Below are 14,842 nucleotides of genomic sequence, written 5' to 3' on the forward strand. Positions count from 1 at the left end.
ACATGACGCTGTAAATTCAATCGTGTGAAACGAAAGTGATTTGTGCACCTTGAATCTTGGCTGATAAAAGGTCATAAACAAAAGGAAACAAGTCACAAGCTCAATGTGGAAGTTTGTTTTTTATATGAAATTTTTCATGTGTGAAAAACTGCAGCAACCAATAGAAAAGGCTTGGTATACATGAAATCTATATGACTTCATATACGAGCAGTACGCGAAGATGAAAAATCAAAGACTGAATAATGATTTTGCTGATCCACACATTCAGATGCACACAGTCACGGACGGATTAATGAGCTGAGCTCAAACAGCTTCTCTTCATCTCCAACTAAACGCTGAAGTTTAGCGGCTGCCTGAAAATTCATCTTCCCAGGAAAAAGTCACCAAATGGCCGCGGAGGAACAAAATGACAACAGAGATGTAAAATCACTCCAATGAGGTTACAAAATGGAACGAAAGACACAAAACAACCAGAAAGAGTCCGAAAAAAGACAGAATAGAAACAAAATCTTAAATAATTCTCCAGATCTGAATTTTTCTTATCTGTGAAGAAGAAAAAACATCAGTAATTTCTGTTTACCACCAACACCGAGCATCAGAATAATAATAAAAAGCAGTTTACTCGAATGATCCTTAAACATTACAGCTTTCACCAGACTTGCTTTACCCCCGTGAGGTGTAAGTTAGCTCATGATCTTCAAGGACTTTTTTAGGAGATCAATTTTCTGAAGTCTTGATTGTTCAGGGTTACAGCTGCCTCACGTGATCAACAGTTATTACAGCTTCACATCTGCTGCTTCTAGAAGAAGGTACATCAGGCTGCTCTCTTATAAAAGCCTCGCCAGGGTGGATGGATCACCGTGTTGAATTTGGCAAAGATTTTATGCTGGATACCCTTTATCTGGGCTTGGGACCGGTGCTAGCTTGTGACTATGCGAATGTGTTAACCACAAGACCGCACACTACACAGTTCACATGACCTATGATATATTTAGCAGCTATTTTAGTATAAAACACCAGGGATCCTTGCTAAATGTAAACTTTGCTTTCAGTGTTCTTTGCAGTTGCTTTATGTCTCTCTGTGTTGGAGAAAGAAAAGGCTTTTACGTGTCTGAGCCCAGACTGGCTCAAACGTGTCTCATACAGTAATCCTTCCAAGCATACAGCATAGGCGCACATTTAAAAGCTGAATAATTCATTCATTTTACAAAAAATACCAATGGGTGTAAAAAGAAAAGAAACACATACAAAAAAGAAGGGCAAAACATATTCATGCTAGATGTTTTTCCAGCTGCTGCAGACAGCTCCCCTGATGTGTGGCAAGCTTCACTCAACATAAACAGTTCTTCCATCAATAAAAACTCTCTTTTCCCTTTAGTTTTATTCCAGTTTTCCAATCTGGAAATGGGAACCCGGAAATACTTTGGAATCATTTTATTAGATGTGATGGTGTCTTTAAGCTCCATTCATTATTTACTTTTTTTTTTTTTGTACACAATCAAAATCAATAAAAATTTATTTTAAAAATGTCACTTCAAATAATGGATGGAGCTTAAGAATGAGTTCAGTCTGAAATGAGGGAAGTCTATAAGTAAAGCATCTGTTAAACCCACAGTTATTGGGTTAACTGTTTGTCCATGTGGGCAGACATCTGCACACCAATATGGCTTCCTCTGCCAGTTAAAGCTTCACTCGATAAAGTCTGTGAGTTTAATAAGTGTGTAGAAATGTCTTCATCCGCAGTGTCTCTTCCACTGATAACCTGTCGTGGTAGAAGCTGAGTCCGGTAAGGAGCTCGATGTCTCGCACTCGAGCGGTGTGGAGCTTCAGCCAGTCTTCCACCCACGTCAAGTCTGTCCCATTCTGAAGAAAAGCAGAAAGTGGGGGAGGCGTATATTAAAATTATGCAGTATTAAGAAGGGTCTGACAGCAGGTTTCCACAGAGGCAGACTGAAATAGACAGTGCAGAAACATGTGGGACGAATGGTGTTACTCACAGCGCAGCTCTCTGTGTGGTCGGGCCTGTGGGGCATGATGAAGGACCTGGCCTGGAGTGGACCTGCACAGTTCAGAGGGCCAAAGGTCGAATCCCCGCAGCTGGTCAGGATCACAAAGAAATGTGTCGGGATGGGAGCCTCGTTCCTGCAGAGATGAGAGATCACACGTAATCAAAGTGCTGCAATGGAAAAATTGAATACCTCAGTTATAAAGCCTCAGGTTAAAAAATAACCATCGGGTGTATTTTAAGTCCGATTTCTCTCATTTTACATCTGAATAGATTTTGGCATAAAAAACATGGAAGGATGGGTCCATCTTACTTCATTACAAAAGAGTTCAGTGTCTTGGCGGTGTAATGATGAAGGGGATATTTTTTGGCACACTTTGAGTATCAACTGACAGAAGTTCTCACTCCCAAAGCATAACATTTTACGCTAGGTGACAAATCGTTGGTATATTATGCTTTCGGCCACCCAATGCGTCCTTATATTACGAGTTCGGAAATATTAGAAATAGGAGAACCGTTTGGAATGAATCTACACATGTACGTGTATTTGACTTTAATCTAACACGATTAAGGTGGTGGTGAACGTTAGGGATAAGGTTATGATTAGGGCTGGAATACACGGCTGGAACGTGTGTTACTGCGGGAGCGTCGTTCTATTCAGTTTCATCCACAATCCGGCGCGTAGCATAGGAATGCGGAAGGTCACCTTTCGCGTTCCCATGGAACGCCTCGGGACGTGACAATTCGTCAGTATATTACACGTTGCGCAAAACGAGCTGCAACTGAGCAATGTTTAAACACCACAGCCTACCCGAGTATTGTTGCAGACCATAGCCATACTTTATGATCACAGTGTACTATCTTCTGTTGGCTGCTTCCAGCAGATCAACTCAAACTGGTTTCCTGATCATCACCTTGAGTTCACTATACTCAAATGGCCTCCACAGTCATCAGATTTCAATGCAGTAAAGCACCTTTATGATGTGGTGGAACGGGAGATTCACATCTCTGACCTTTTTAGGTTCTGAAGGACATTTCACCTTTTATTTGAAAACTGAAGGAATCTTTCTCAAGAAGCCTTTTTGGATGAACTGGCTTCAACTCAAGTGCTCAAGACTTCTTAAGAATTGTCTGCATGTTGTATAACAAACAGTCACAAAGCAACCCACCAAACGTCATTCAACTCTCATTGTTTCCAAATCTTGATCTGAGTATAGGAGTATATGACATCACATGTTCCAGCCAGCATGAAGTATTTAAGCAAAAACCGAGAGCTATTAAAGGGGAATAGCCAAATTTAGTTCGGCTGCAATGTGTGCTATTGCGTGAGCTATGAGTAACCCTCAATGTAACCCATGGGTTTCTCAAACACTTTCTCAAGGTCTTTTGAGTTTTTGGACAATTGTGCATGTGAAGGCTGCATCAATTCTTTAATTCAAACAAAAACGATGCAATGAGTTCATTTATGCACTTAAATTAACATCACTGGGGGGTTGGGTGGAGTGAGGGTGGGGTGTATTGAACCAGTGCACTAAGCTAATGTGCAAAATGAGCGCGTCAGCCTTTAGGCACATTAGGTATAATATGCATATACTGAGACATACAGATAAAATATATTATAAAAATTCAGTAACTTAAGCATATGGCCAACACAATGCATATACATATTTTGTTATATATACTTTTAAGAGTCTACACTGTTTCTTCATTTTCTGAAACTCTACAACTATTTCTTAGTTTGGAAGAGAAAAAACTGGAGACGTTTGAAACCCACGTTTGCTTATCAGTCACTACATGTCCTCCTCCGAAATTATCATTCTCTTATCACAAACCCTTCTGCAGAAGAAAAAGGATACCTGATTAGTTTACCATTAAATAACAGCTCAGAGGGATTACTGACATTGTGTTCAATGCTAACAGCTAATGCACCATTACATGCAGGAGGCATTCCTGGTGTACACAAACAGTCATGCAATCTTCATTTTCAGATGCGTTCCAATGGACATATAAGCTAGGATATTTTGTTTGGCCTTCCTTTGGACAGGAGGCAGGAAGGGCAGAGCTTGAGTTAAGCCATGTGCAAATGTTCTACCAAAACTACCAGGGATGTTTATGTAATACATTGCATTTTAACATCAAAAATTTAGTCTGGATAAAGCCTGAATGTAGTTTGTAAACCCTGGAAATTAATGTCTACAGCAGCACAGGTATTGCATCACTTTAGAATTCCCCATCAGATCTCATCTAATTGAGTGTGCTCAGCTGCCTGGACACTGATAGTCAGTTTTACACATGAACTATGTGCTGTGTTTCTTAGATTTTATCTGAGTACCGGTTTATCTTACGATGGCTTTCTGACATTTTATTTAATTATTTGTTAATACTTTTGCTGTGTGGATCCATATAAACATTAAATGTCTGGTGAATGTTCTCAGTTTGAGGACACAACAGTGAGACTCAGTTTGGTTTGGGAGAGGGAGCTGCCTCAGGCAGAAAACAGAATGACCATTTTTTAGTAGGAAGCTGGAAAATGACTAATTAGTGGTGTTGGGTGTAACTCATTCTAAAGTAGAGCACTAATCTGCAATTAATCTGTAATCAAATTACATTTTTCTGCTTTGTTTGCTTGCTTGTTCTTCATATGTCTGCATGACTGGTGAAAAAAGTAGAAAAAAACAAAACAGAAATAGGAAAAAAAGGCCAAAAACAAACCAAAGGTGTCCTTTTCCTGCACGTCAGCTACCTGAACCTGACCTAAATTGCTTGGAGGGTGAAGTAAAAATAAATAGTGGGCTCTCCAACTTCTGATTAGTGGTGATTAATTTAATTTTTATTATGCAGAAGGACAAGAACATGATGGTAAAGTGCAAACTGTGTCCAGAAGCATCCACAGTTAAATAACATAACACACTTTATGTGTGTGCCCTCATTAGAATATGGATTTGTAACACATTGCTCACATGCACCTCACTCAGGAAATACAAAAATCAAAATTGTTGTTCATGTGTGAAGATGAATATTGTACTAATGTTCTCACTATTAGAAATCCTTCTTGATTTGCTTCAGACCTGCTGTGTCTGCTAGAGGAATAAATGAAAATGTCTACATAAGCATTTTTGCAACACAGTTACTTTCTTAAGAACTAGCTTCAAAACGAAACTGAAGTTGCAGTTTTCTTTGGAAATCTTTCTTCATTGGATTTACGTCAAGGCCAAATGGAGACTCTTAAAAGTGAGTCACCACTTAAGTCTTTTTTTAATAACACCTAATAAGCAGTTGTAAAGCACAATAAATGAAAAAGGCTGAATTTAATCAGACCATTAAACTGTCAACATAAAAATATGCAGCTTCTGACAACCAAATGACTGAACTGCACAGTGTAGCAACAGTAAATGTTATTTTGCTTCTGTCTTACCCTGATATCTTTTTTAATTCATCGACGTGTCCATCATAGTCTTTATCGAATATTGGCCCGCTCATGACGTTGACTCCGTTCAGCTGCTGTGAATATTTTGGGAGGAAGACGTCATGGAAATGCGTCCAAGCGGCTGGGAAAATACACACAAAAAAAGCTTTAAGTGCTCCACTGTGTTGTACAGAAACATCACTTTATTTTGCTTTTTTCCCCTGCATGCAACACATGCTAAAGTAGGGTTGCCAACTCCCTGAAAAATAAATAAGGGACACCTCGTGGCCAGGGCCGGGCGACCCAGTTGTCTTCACCCTTCCCAGTGTGGTGAATTTTCTAGCTCTTTTTTTGTGTGTGAAATTCTTTTTTTAACCATTTGACTTGAAGTTGATTTAAGTAGATGCATATTCTATTCTTTGTGATATGAACACATGTGAAACAAATGATCATTTAGCCATTTATTTTTAGCTCAAAATGACAACATTAACACAATAAAACAGGTCTCCTTCTTAAACAGAAGCCTGTCATGCTTAACTTTTGAGAATATAAGTAAATCTTTCTTTAAAAGAACTCTGTCCTGCTTAACTTAAAATAATAGAAAGCAATAGAAAGAAAAATATTCTTGTAACAGTGCACATTTAGTGCATTTAGTACAATTGGCTTCAGCTGAGGTATTATTTCAGCTTTTCTAATGCTAATCAGCTGCTCCCGTTTGAAAACCCGCTTGTTCCCATGATTACGCATCATAACTCATCATCATTATTCATCTATGTATTACTTTTATGTATTAGTCATCAATTTGTTGTAATCATCTATCCTTGCAGTTGTTTATTACACAAAATAAGTTATATTATCACACTTCTGGCCACATAGCGCTGATATTCACTGCACATGCCCATATTAACTTTTTCCAGCCAGGTGTTTTCCTTTTCCCATTCTTCCCTTTCTCTGAGGGAAACAAACATTGCTGCTCTAATGCTGGGCTCACACTGTGCGATTTTTGGCCCATTTTGAGACGATTTTTGAGTGATCGGACCGATTTTGGCCTTCATCGTGCATCGTGTAGTATACGTGGGGTAACGAGAAGTGATTAACACCTCACGACCAGCTCCCGATCATCAATCGCTCGTGAGTGTGTCACCGCAGCCGCTCACACTGCTCACGCGCAAACACGTAAACGTCGGTGAAAAAGATGGAGCAGCACGGCTGTGCAGCGTGTGATCTGGACACAAGCGATGGAGGCACAACTTGTAGAACTTTGGAAAGCTCATCCGAGCCTTTTCCATGTGGCATCACAAAATTATCACGACCACAACAACCATGAAAATAGTTGGATTTACATTGCTGCTCAATCACAGCTGCCTGATCAATGTTTTTCATTAGCAATTTAGCAAAGTTGATGGTGGTGGTGTGTCTGTGTGAGTGAAAGACAGAGAGAGAGAGCGACAGATTTTCTGCTATAACCTTAATTTTATGGAGGCACAGTGTGAGCTCTCAGGTCGCATCAGAGCATCGGGCCGTATAGTGTGAGAGTACATCGTGACCTATGAACTTCTAACCCCTGCGAGTCAATTGTGCAGTTTGAGCAGGAGCTGAATAACGTGACTGAAAAAAATCGCACAGTGTCTGCCCAGCTTTAGGTTTACTGTCATCCGAGACTTGCACCGCAGTGTCGGCGTTTGTTTCACTGTTGGCCATGCTTCTTGTTTTGGTCATCTGTTGTCTTCCGGTATTTTCTCCGTAAGCGACCTTTCCTCGACCAATGAGATGAGCGGTAATCTGAATTGTCATACTCGAATTGTCATAAGTGTGCTGTCAGCTCATTGGTCACAAAGCAGGAGAGGGGCTGGGAATTATGTTTTCAAACAAAGTGTTAATTCCATAAACATTTATAGACTACGTTTGATTCTCACTGTATTACGGGACAAAGTGTGTCCCTTATTAGCTCAATACGGGACGTGTACTTTTGTTTCGAAATACGGGACGATTCCGTTTTTTAAGGGACGGTTGGCAACCCTATGCTAAAGTGTTTGTCTGGTCTTCCTTCGTGTTTTCCTCCCTTCTCACTCATGCAAAGCCACCAGGGGGCAGCATCTCCCAGCTGATAAACATTCTGCAGCTTCTTGTCAGGATAAAACTCAGTTCTGCAATATCTTAATCACCCAGCACAATCTACAGGTTTCAACAGTTCTGGGTTGGCTAACTAACCACAGAGTGAAATTACCAGACCACCATGGAGGTACATATTCTTTCACATATGACAGATGATTTTGTAATGCTGTAAAGTACAAAGAGAGCAAGTTCAGGCTTCATAATCATGTAATCCAGCCCATTTAAGTCATCTCTACATAAAGGATGAAGTATGAAAAGCAGCAAGCACTGCTCCCACTAGGTTATATCTGGGACTCTCCACCATTTGTCCTTAGAACTGAAGAAGCTTCTCGGATGAGAGGTGAAACGTCTTCAAGCAACTTAAAGAAGTCCAGACGCTTTTCTTTGCAAGCTCCTTTGACTACGATGACCTGGATGACTGAGAACCTTCAAAGACATATGAGAGCAAACCTGCACAGATCCTTGACTGAAGAACCTACATGCGCTCCTTTGTGGAGCACAGTGTGGTGAGTCACTTTACAAACATACTGACTTTCTGCTGAATCCTGCTGTAAGGGAAACACACAGCATGCAAGCAGGGAAACTAACCCTGGAACTGTTCCACTAACTAAACCTTCGATTGCGTTTTACAGAACAAGCTCAAGTAAATTAGGGCGGGGAAGTCCCACATAATTACATCAGTTAGATCTCTGGACTTGGGATGGGATAAAGTATAGCTTGCTGTCAGCTTTCAAGCAACTCAGGATAATTTGAAGCAATGGAAACTGGCAAACCGCAATACCTGCTGTCTGAAAACTTGAGTGCTTGACCCATTTAACAAAATCGAGCCTGTCTCAAAGATCCAGAGAGCTGTTAAGCCGACTCATTCAGTTGTGACAGATCTTTTAAGAAATGTTGAACTTGTGAATCACTGCTGGTCTTTTTACCGGTCTGGGTGCAGCTGGAAAGTTAGAAACAAATAAGCAACTGACTCACCTTTAAATGCAGGGAACATCGGTGCCATGTTGCTCGTGATTAGAGAGTCTGAAACATTGGCACTCAGATCTATAGAGGAAATGAGAGGTTAGGACAAACTGAATTTGCTGGGCATGGAATTTGGCTATGGATTAAAACTTAGATTACATGTTGTGAAGACTGATGCGTCTACTGTGAAACTAAAGCATAGCGATTTACTGGCTGAGAAAAACATTTACAAATTAGTGGAGTTGAATGCAGGCAGATTTAGGGCTTCTTTATTACATCTCCTGTGACTTATTTTAATTTTAATAATCGCATTGATGTGGTGTCAGAAGAATCGGAAATTGTTTTTTCTCATGCTTGGAAAGCTGGCGTAAAAGTCGGCAGGAGCTTCCAGGATCGCTGACTCAGACACATGGCAATGAAAGTTGGTATTTGGTTAATTGTAGGATTTTAGCCCTGCGACAGACTGGTGACCTGTTCAGGGTGTACCATGGCAGCTATGATAGGCTCCAGCCCACCTACAAAGTAGGCCTGGGGGAAAGGATTAGCTAGGCTGGCTAAGCGTTCGACCTTGACCTTCATTGTTAGCATTCAAGGTCAAAGTTGAGCTTGGAAAATTTCTTAAAACTTTTCAAATTTTCCACTAATATTTCTTAAAATCTCAAGGTTTCAGACAATTCTGCTCCAATCATATGGCTACAGATAATAAAATACACAATTTTGGTTTGTAATGCTGCAAAGTCATAGTTGAAAGGTCCCACCCCTCCTTGTGAAAAACAACAAAATACAAAAAACCAAGAAGCAAAAAAACAGACTGATCACTCAGCATGTAAGAAGAACATCATAAAACATCAAAGTTTTGGTATAGCCCTTGCCCTTTGGGGGGAGCTGTACCCTCTTGTGTGCTCTTGTTTGTACTGGTATTGGTTTGCCCAGATTACAACAGAGCTAAAACAGATTGTGTTTAAGACTTGTTTAAGCACTGATCAGTAAAATACTACACGTCACCTTTCTAACATCCACATTGATTCCACATTCCAAACACTTAAACACACCACGAAGGGTCATGTAGGAGCTGCAAAAGGCAATAGCACCCTGAATGGTTACCAGCCTGTTACAGTGCTAATGCAGAAAGCGAGACAACCACACACTGACAAACATACAGCCAATTTAGAACCACCAATTAGCCTAATGAGCAGGTCTTTAGACTGTAGTGGAAAACTGGAGGACCAGGAGGTCTGAACTGTGGTGAGGCGACAGTGCTAATGACTGCGTCTTACCTCCAGAAAAAGTGAAAGTTGTTCACATTAAAAAGTTGCTACATTAATTCACTCAAGAGAAATTAATTGATTAATTAATCTGCTATCACTGCTATCGCTGTGCTCACTTTCTACCAGAACCAGAGGCAGATCAAAGGTTTCATGTTGGCCAGCTTTTTCTGTTAACCCTGGAAAATCTACCACAAACTTTGTGTATTCTTGTCTCTGAACATCCAAAAGACAGATATACAGAAACAGATAAATAAACATTCAATCCGCAGAGTGTCACTCAAGAGGAAGTGGATGCTTTTCTCTCACGCAGCTGTGAAGCATATGTTTGCTCTGTACGTGAAAATGTGCTCTGAAACATCTCGACCTGACTTCAACACAGGCTGAGAGGGATGAACTGTCTCCCTCAATACCACACACATGCAGGTTCACAAACACAAACACTCACTGGGGGGATGCAGCAGGCCATAGGCAAGATCAGAGTTGTCTTTGTAGCGCAGACACTGCTGGCTGTTGTTTGCTGGGATGCGTACGTCAGCACGGACACACGCCTCCAACTCTGGGCTCAGAGGTTGCACTCTGGTCTGAGAGAGAGAGTAAGAGGTAGAGAGAGCGAGGATCAGTCAGTGTTGACAGTATAAGTGGGAGTCCAGACTAAAACGCGAGTGTTGTGTAAGATGGTTTGGCTTGGTTTTTGCTCTCCATGTGTGTATAGGTCAGCAAGGGCATTGCTCTGATTCTGTGCGCACAGCTCCCAAAAAAACCCCCAAACCAATAAATCACTTCCATCCTCTGTCACAGAGGGGAAAAAAAGACACATTTGTTTCCTCTTAAATTCTTGGTAGCACCAAGGGTTATATCATTTTGGAACCAGCTATGCAAAACATTTATATAATTTCAAAGAATAGAGTGCTAAATAGAAACAATGAAAGAAAGACATTTTTGGGTATTTCCATTTCCCAGAAAAAAGAGCAGCTTTAAAATATCCATCCTCTTCCACCTTTTCAATTCAGTGTCGCAGGTGACGACACGATTCACTCTGGACAGGTTGCCAGAGAGACAGTAAACCATTGGCACTCACATCTGCATGTCTTTGGACTGTGCGAGGAAGCTGGAACACCCGGAGAGAACCCACCAAGCATGGGAGATCATGCAAACTCCACACAAACTCGGCACCTTCTTGCTGTAAGGCAACAGCGCTAACCACTGCTCCACCGTGCTGCCCCGCTTTGAATCACATACCGTTTACACCATGTCTACATAAAGATGCACTTTTGTGTTTTTAAACCGCATACAAAAAATCTGGGCAATCCCCCAAAGCGGTTTGGCCTCGCCCCAAAGACAAATCAGCACGAGTACAATGAAAAGATTTTCTATTTTCTTAAGAAGGCAGCCCATCTAAGATGTAAGAATTATTAGACATAAAACGGGCAATAAGTCAATCAAATCAAAGTGCCAAAAAGAACTAAACTGTGGAGATGTTTTAGACAGACGATGGTGTCGGGAAATTGTTAAAAGAAATCTGCAGTTTTTCACTGGTAAATTTTACAGTGGAGCCATAGTTTTACTCTTTACTGAGATTAAAGTAACACATAGTGTCAGCGCCTGTATGAACAGCTCGTGGGTTACAACATATACAATATACTTGTGGAAAAAGGGGTTTTTTTCCCCCAAGAGGCAGATGAAAGGAATTTTAAATGAGATCTTGCATTAAGCTAGAGGCCAGGGCCACAGATGTGAACTTGTGTAAGTATCTATAATAAATGAACAGCAAATTAATATTTAATTGCATGTAAAACCATTTTTTTTTACCCTTTACTTTTTTACTATTATTCCTCTTTGTCATAAAATACTAAACATTACGACTCTGTCCAGGAAACATCTTGGATGATATCTTAGTTACATTGTCCTTTTTTTTTTATAATAGGCAAACTAGCTCAAAACTAGCTTTTCATGGAAATGCTCAGCTTTGACAAGCTGCAAACTGAAGTTCTGTGTGGGTTTACAAGTGTGATGAAGATAATAGTGCTCAGTCACAAACAATCTGCAGTATGAGGGAAAAAATACAGATGGTACAATAAGATTCTCTGTTTTACTTCTATTGTTTAGATAGAGCTTCAATGGCTACTTCCTCTCTTGCACCATGATTCAGACAGTACAGTAATAGTCTCAAGTCTCCCGGGAATGCATCACTCTGCTTGAGGTCATAATTTACACTAGAGCTCAACCACATAGTGACAAAGACAAGAGAGACTTGAACCAACATGAGCAGAGAAGATGAGTAACAGCTGCTCAGAAAAGAAATTCAGATACTAAACAGCTCTGTGCAATCTGCTGCCAAACCATAACCACAGAAGAAATATAGCCGGAACGACTCAACTCTACAGGCTATGTTTAGAGATAAAAGCTCCAGCCAGCGGACTCACCAGAGGCTGAATGGTATAGGATACCCAGAGGGGCATGAGCCGGTCTTTGCTGTATCCGCTGAGGTAGTTTAAGTGGTGCAGCAGACAAAATGTGGCACCTGATTGGATGACTCGAGGGATGCCAAAAGGTTCGTGGAGGCGACGCAAGCTGGATTTCTCACCTGAAGAGAAGATGTGTAATGTGTATCAGACAGAAGCATCTCTAAAACCACCACATGTGCAAAGAAAAGTGAAATGATTCTCACTTGAGCTCAATGCCAAGAGATTTCCGTTCATTTGTTCCACCTGAAAAGAAATTCATCTTGTTAGCATGATTGTGTTAGAAATAGCTAACACAATTTAACCACGTATTCAGTATATAAAGCTCTGATGTCAATGCATTTTTTAAAGCTCATTTTTTGTACATATCCCAGCTTCTCTAGTTTGAGAGTAGGATAGTAGTACTTCTATTACTCCATGCACTTCACTATGTGTTAATGAACTTCATCAGAAGAGACCAAGTAGTAACCACTGCCACTAACTACGAGTCAAAAACCATAAATCCGGCGTACACCAGAGGCCTGTATTATTGATCATGATATGGGGCTTAGTGAAGTAAATTCAAGGCTAACTCTGGGTTTTCCAGCCAACATCTACACACCAATCAATACACTGGAAAATAGTTTGTCCATTGCTGGAAAAGTCTAGTATTAGGAGGGCTAGATACTTTTTATTTCTCTGATGACCTTCAATCCAGCTTTTTTCAATTTTTCTGCAAGCAGGTTTAAAACAATTCTATTGCTCTAAAAGGTGTTATACAGCAATATAATCCAAACACAAGACTTCATTTAGCACAGTCAAAGATGAAAGAATAGGGGTTAAACACACCAAACAACATCATATGTTAGCTTCAGAACATGCAAATGCAGTTATAGTCAGATCCCCGAGCTCTGCTGTGTTCTCTCCTGGAGAATTCTCATTTTTCGCTGTGCACACAAAGAATGATTAAGTGAAGCACCAAATATAACCACCTAAAAGTCCACAGCAATGCCACTGTGGATAGAAACTAGTCCCAAAATAAGCCTGAATGTGTGTTACATGATCTTGTGATGTAGGAGTGATGAGCTGTTCTGTTTATTTACAAAACTCTTTGAAATTATGACTCTAGCAAAAGGCCCACATGTCCCAGTTATCTACCACCACAAAGCACTCATCAGCTGAAAAAACGGAGAAGAGTCTCAAATCTAACCAATGCATATGCATGTAACTGCACGCAACTACGATCTGTAAAAAGAGAACGCCTCTAATAGTTTTATATATACAGAAAGCTCTTGTATTTTATTAATGTGCCCATAAATAAACTTGCATTTGAGACACAACCTAATGTGCACATTTGTGGAGCTTAGTTGTCATGTATAACTGTGTAATACACATTTGTGACACTCAGACAAATATGCAGTGGGTATATATGTTGCTTTAAGCTAAAACCTAATGCTAGCATTAGCAATAAAATCCTTTAAAAACATAGATGTTTGGCAGATCTTTGTATAGTTTAATGGGAGTTTACTGACAGAAAGAATATTTCATATAAAAATAAGTTCTAGACTAATTTAAATGTTGGCCAGGCACTGGTCCATAGCTGTCTAGTCAAAGAAAATTTTGTGCCCATCCATCTAGTAGGTTGACAATAATCTTAGGGTCTTTAAACCTATTAGAAAACATTCAGTGGGTCCCATAAATGGCTTTAAAAAATTAACAACATTTCACTCTAGTTGTAAATATATTTCATTCTTGACATTTGCATCCAGAGGCCAAAAATAAATCTGGTTAGCACATACCATTTCTGTGGTTTGGGATTCACAAGTGCACTGCAGGTTGTCAGAGGGGAAGAGCACATTAGAGTTACAGAGGATGTCGTGGGAGAGCTGTGCTGGGAGAACTGGATTATGGACGGGGTGCTTCAGGAGGTGGTTCAGACTACCGTGGGTCCCGTTGTTTGGAGAAGGACGAATGCCAAGAAGATCTGTTTGATAAGAGAAGAAAATGATTAATTAAATGAATGAATAGGACACATCAAATAAGACAACATGTCAGTGTATTTGAAATTAAAAGAAGAGTCATGGTTTCAAGAACAACAAATCTTTACCAAAGTTATCACACAGTACAATTATAAGAGTTCAGCGACTTATACAAATTTGCTTTGTTTCAAAGAGAGTGAGCCTTAATAGTCAGTTTATTATGTATGTTAAAAAAATACACCAGCAAAGAGTAAATCTGCCTAAATTCTACTTTTTTAAAATTGATACTGCCTGAATTAATGGAAGATGAACACACACCTATTCTATTTTGACCTAAAGAGCCACTACTGTAGCCGGCATACACCGTATGGTTGTGTGTTCAGTTTGATTCTGACTTAGAGTACTGAAATATCCGGGTTACTCTATCTTGTCTTCAGTCTGGTAGATATGGTTTCCTTTTTCTAACACTTCTTTATTTTGGAAGTAAAACACAGACCTAAAACTCAGTGCAGACGAAGCATACCTGCTTCCTCTTCTCAAGTGTGTTAACTTATCTTTTAAAAATAAGCAGCTGTTTTTAGCAATTTGATGAATTATGGGGTTAGTAAACTATGTTAGGCAAAGTAATAAAAATGAAATCAGATGACTTCTTGTAGACTTGCTGA

General features: G+C 40.0%; 1 protein-coding gene across 1 annotated transcript in view; it reads right to left on the minus strand.

The window, feature by feature from the left end:
• Positions 1–100: 100 nt before the first annotated feature.
• The window catches only part of enpp1 (ectonucleotide pyrophosphatase/phosphodiesterase 1), a 35,962-nt gene continuing 21,220 nt past the window's right edge, over positions 101–14,842 (minus strand). The window contains exons 16-23 of the mRNA XM_082504869.1: positions 13,998–14,182; positions 12,426–12,465; positions 12,181–12,341; positions 10,203–10,338; positions 8,502–8,570; positions 5,421–5,553; positions 1,998–2,142; positions 101–1,863 (exon numbers count right to left, since the gene is read on the minus strand). Coding sequence (XP_082360995.1) covers positions 1,711–1,863; positions 1,998–2,142; positions 5,421–5,553; positions 8,502–8,570; positions 10,203–10,338; positions 12,181–12,341; positions 12,426–12,465; positions 13,998–14,182 — 1,022 coding nt within the window. The 3' untranslated portion in view covers positions 101–1,710. The remainder of the gene's footprint in view (positions 1,864–1,997; positions 2,143–5,420; positions 5,554–8,501; positions 8,571–10,202; positions 10,339–12,180; positions 12,342–12,425; positions 12,466–13,997; positions 14,183–14,842) is intronic.

Source organism: Aulonocara stuartgranti, assembly GCF_965226115.1.
Source record: "Aulonocara stuartgranti genome assembly, chromosome: 15".
Taxonomy (NCBI): Eukaryota; Metazoa; Chordata; class Actinopteri; order Cichliformes; family Cichlidae; genus Aulonocara; species Aulonocara stuartgranti.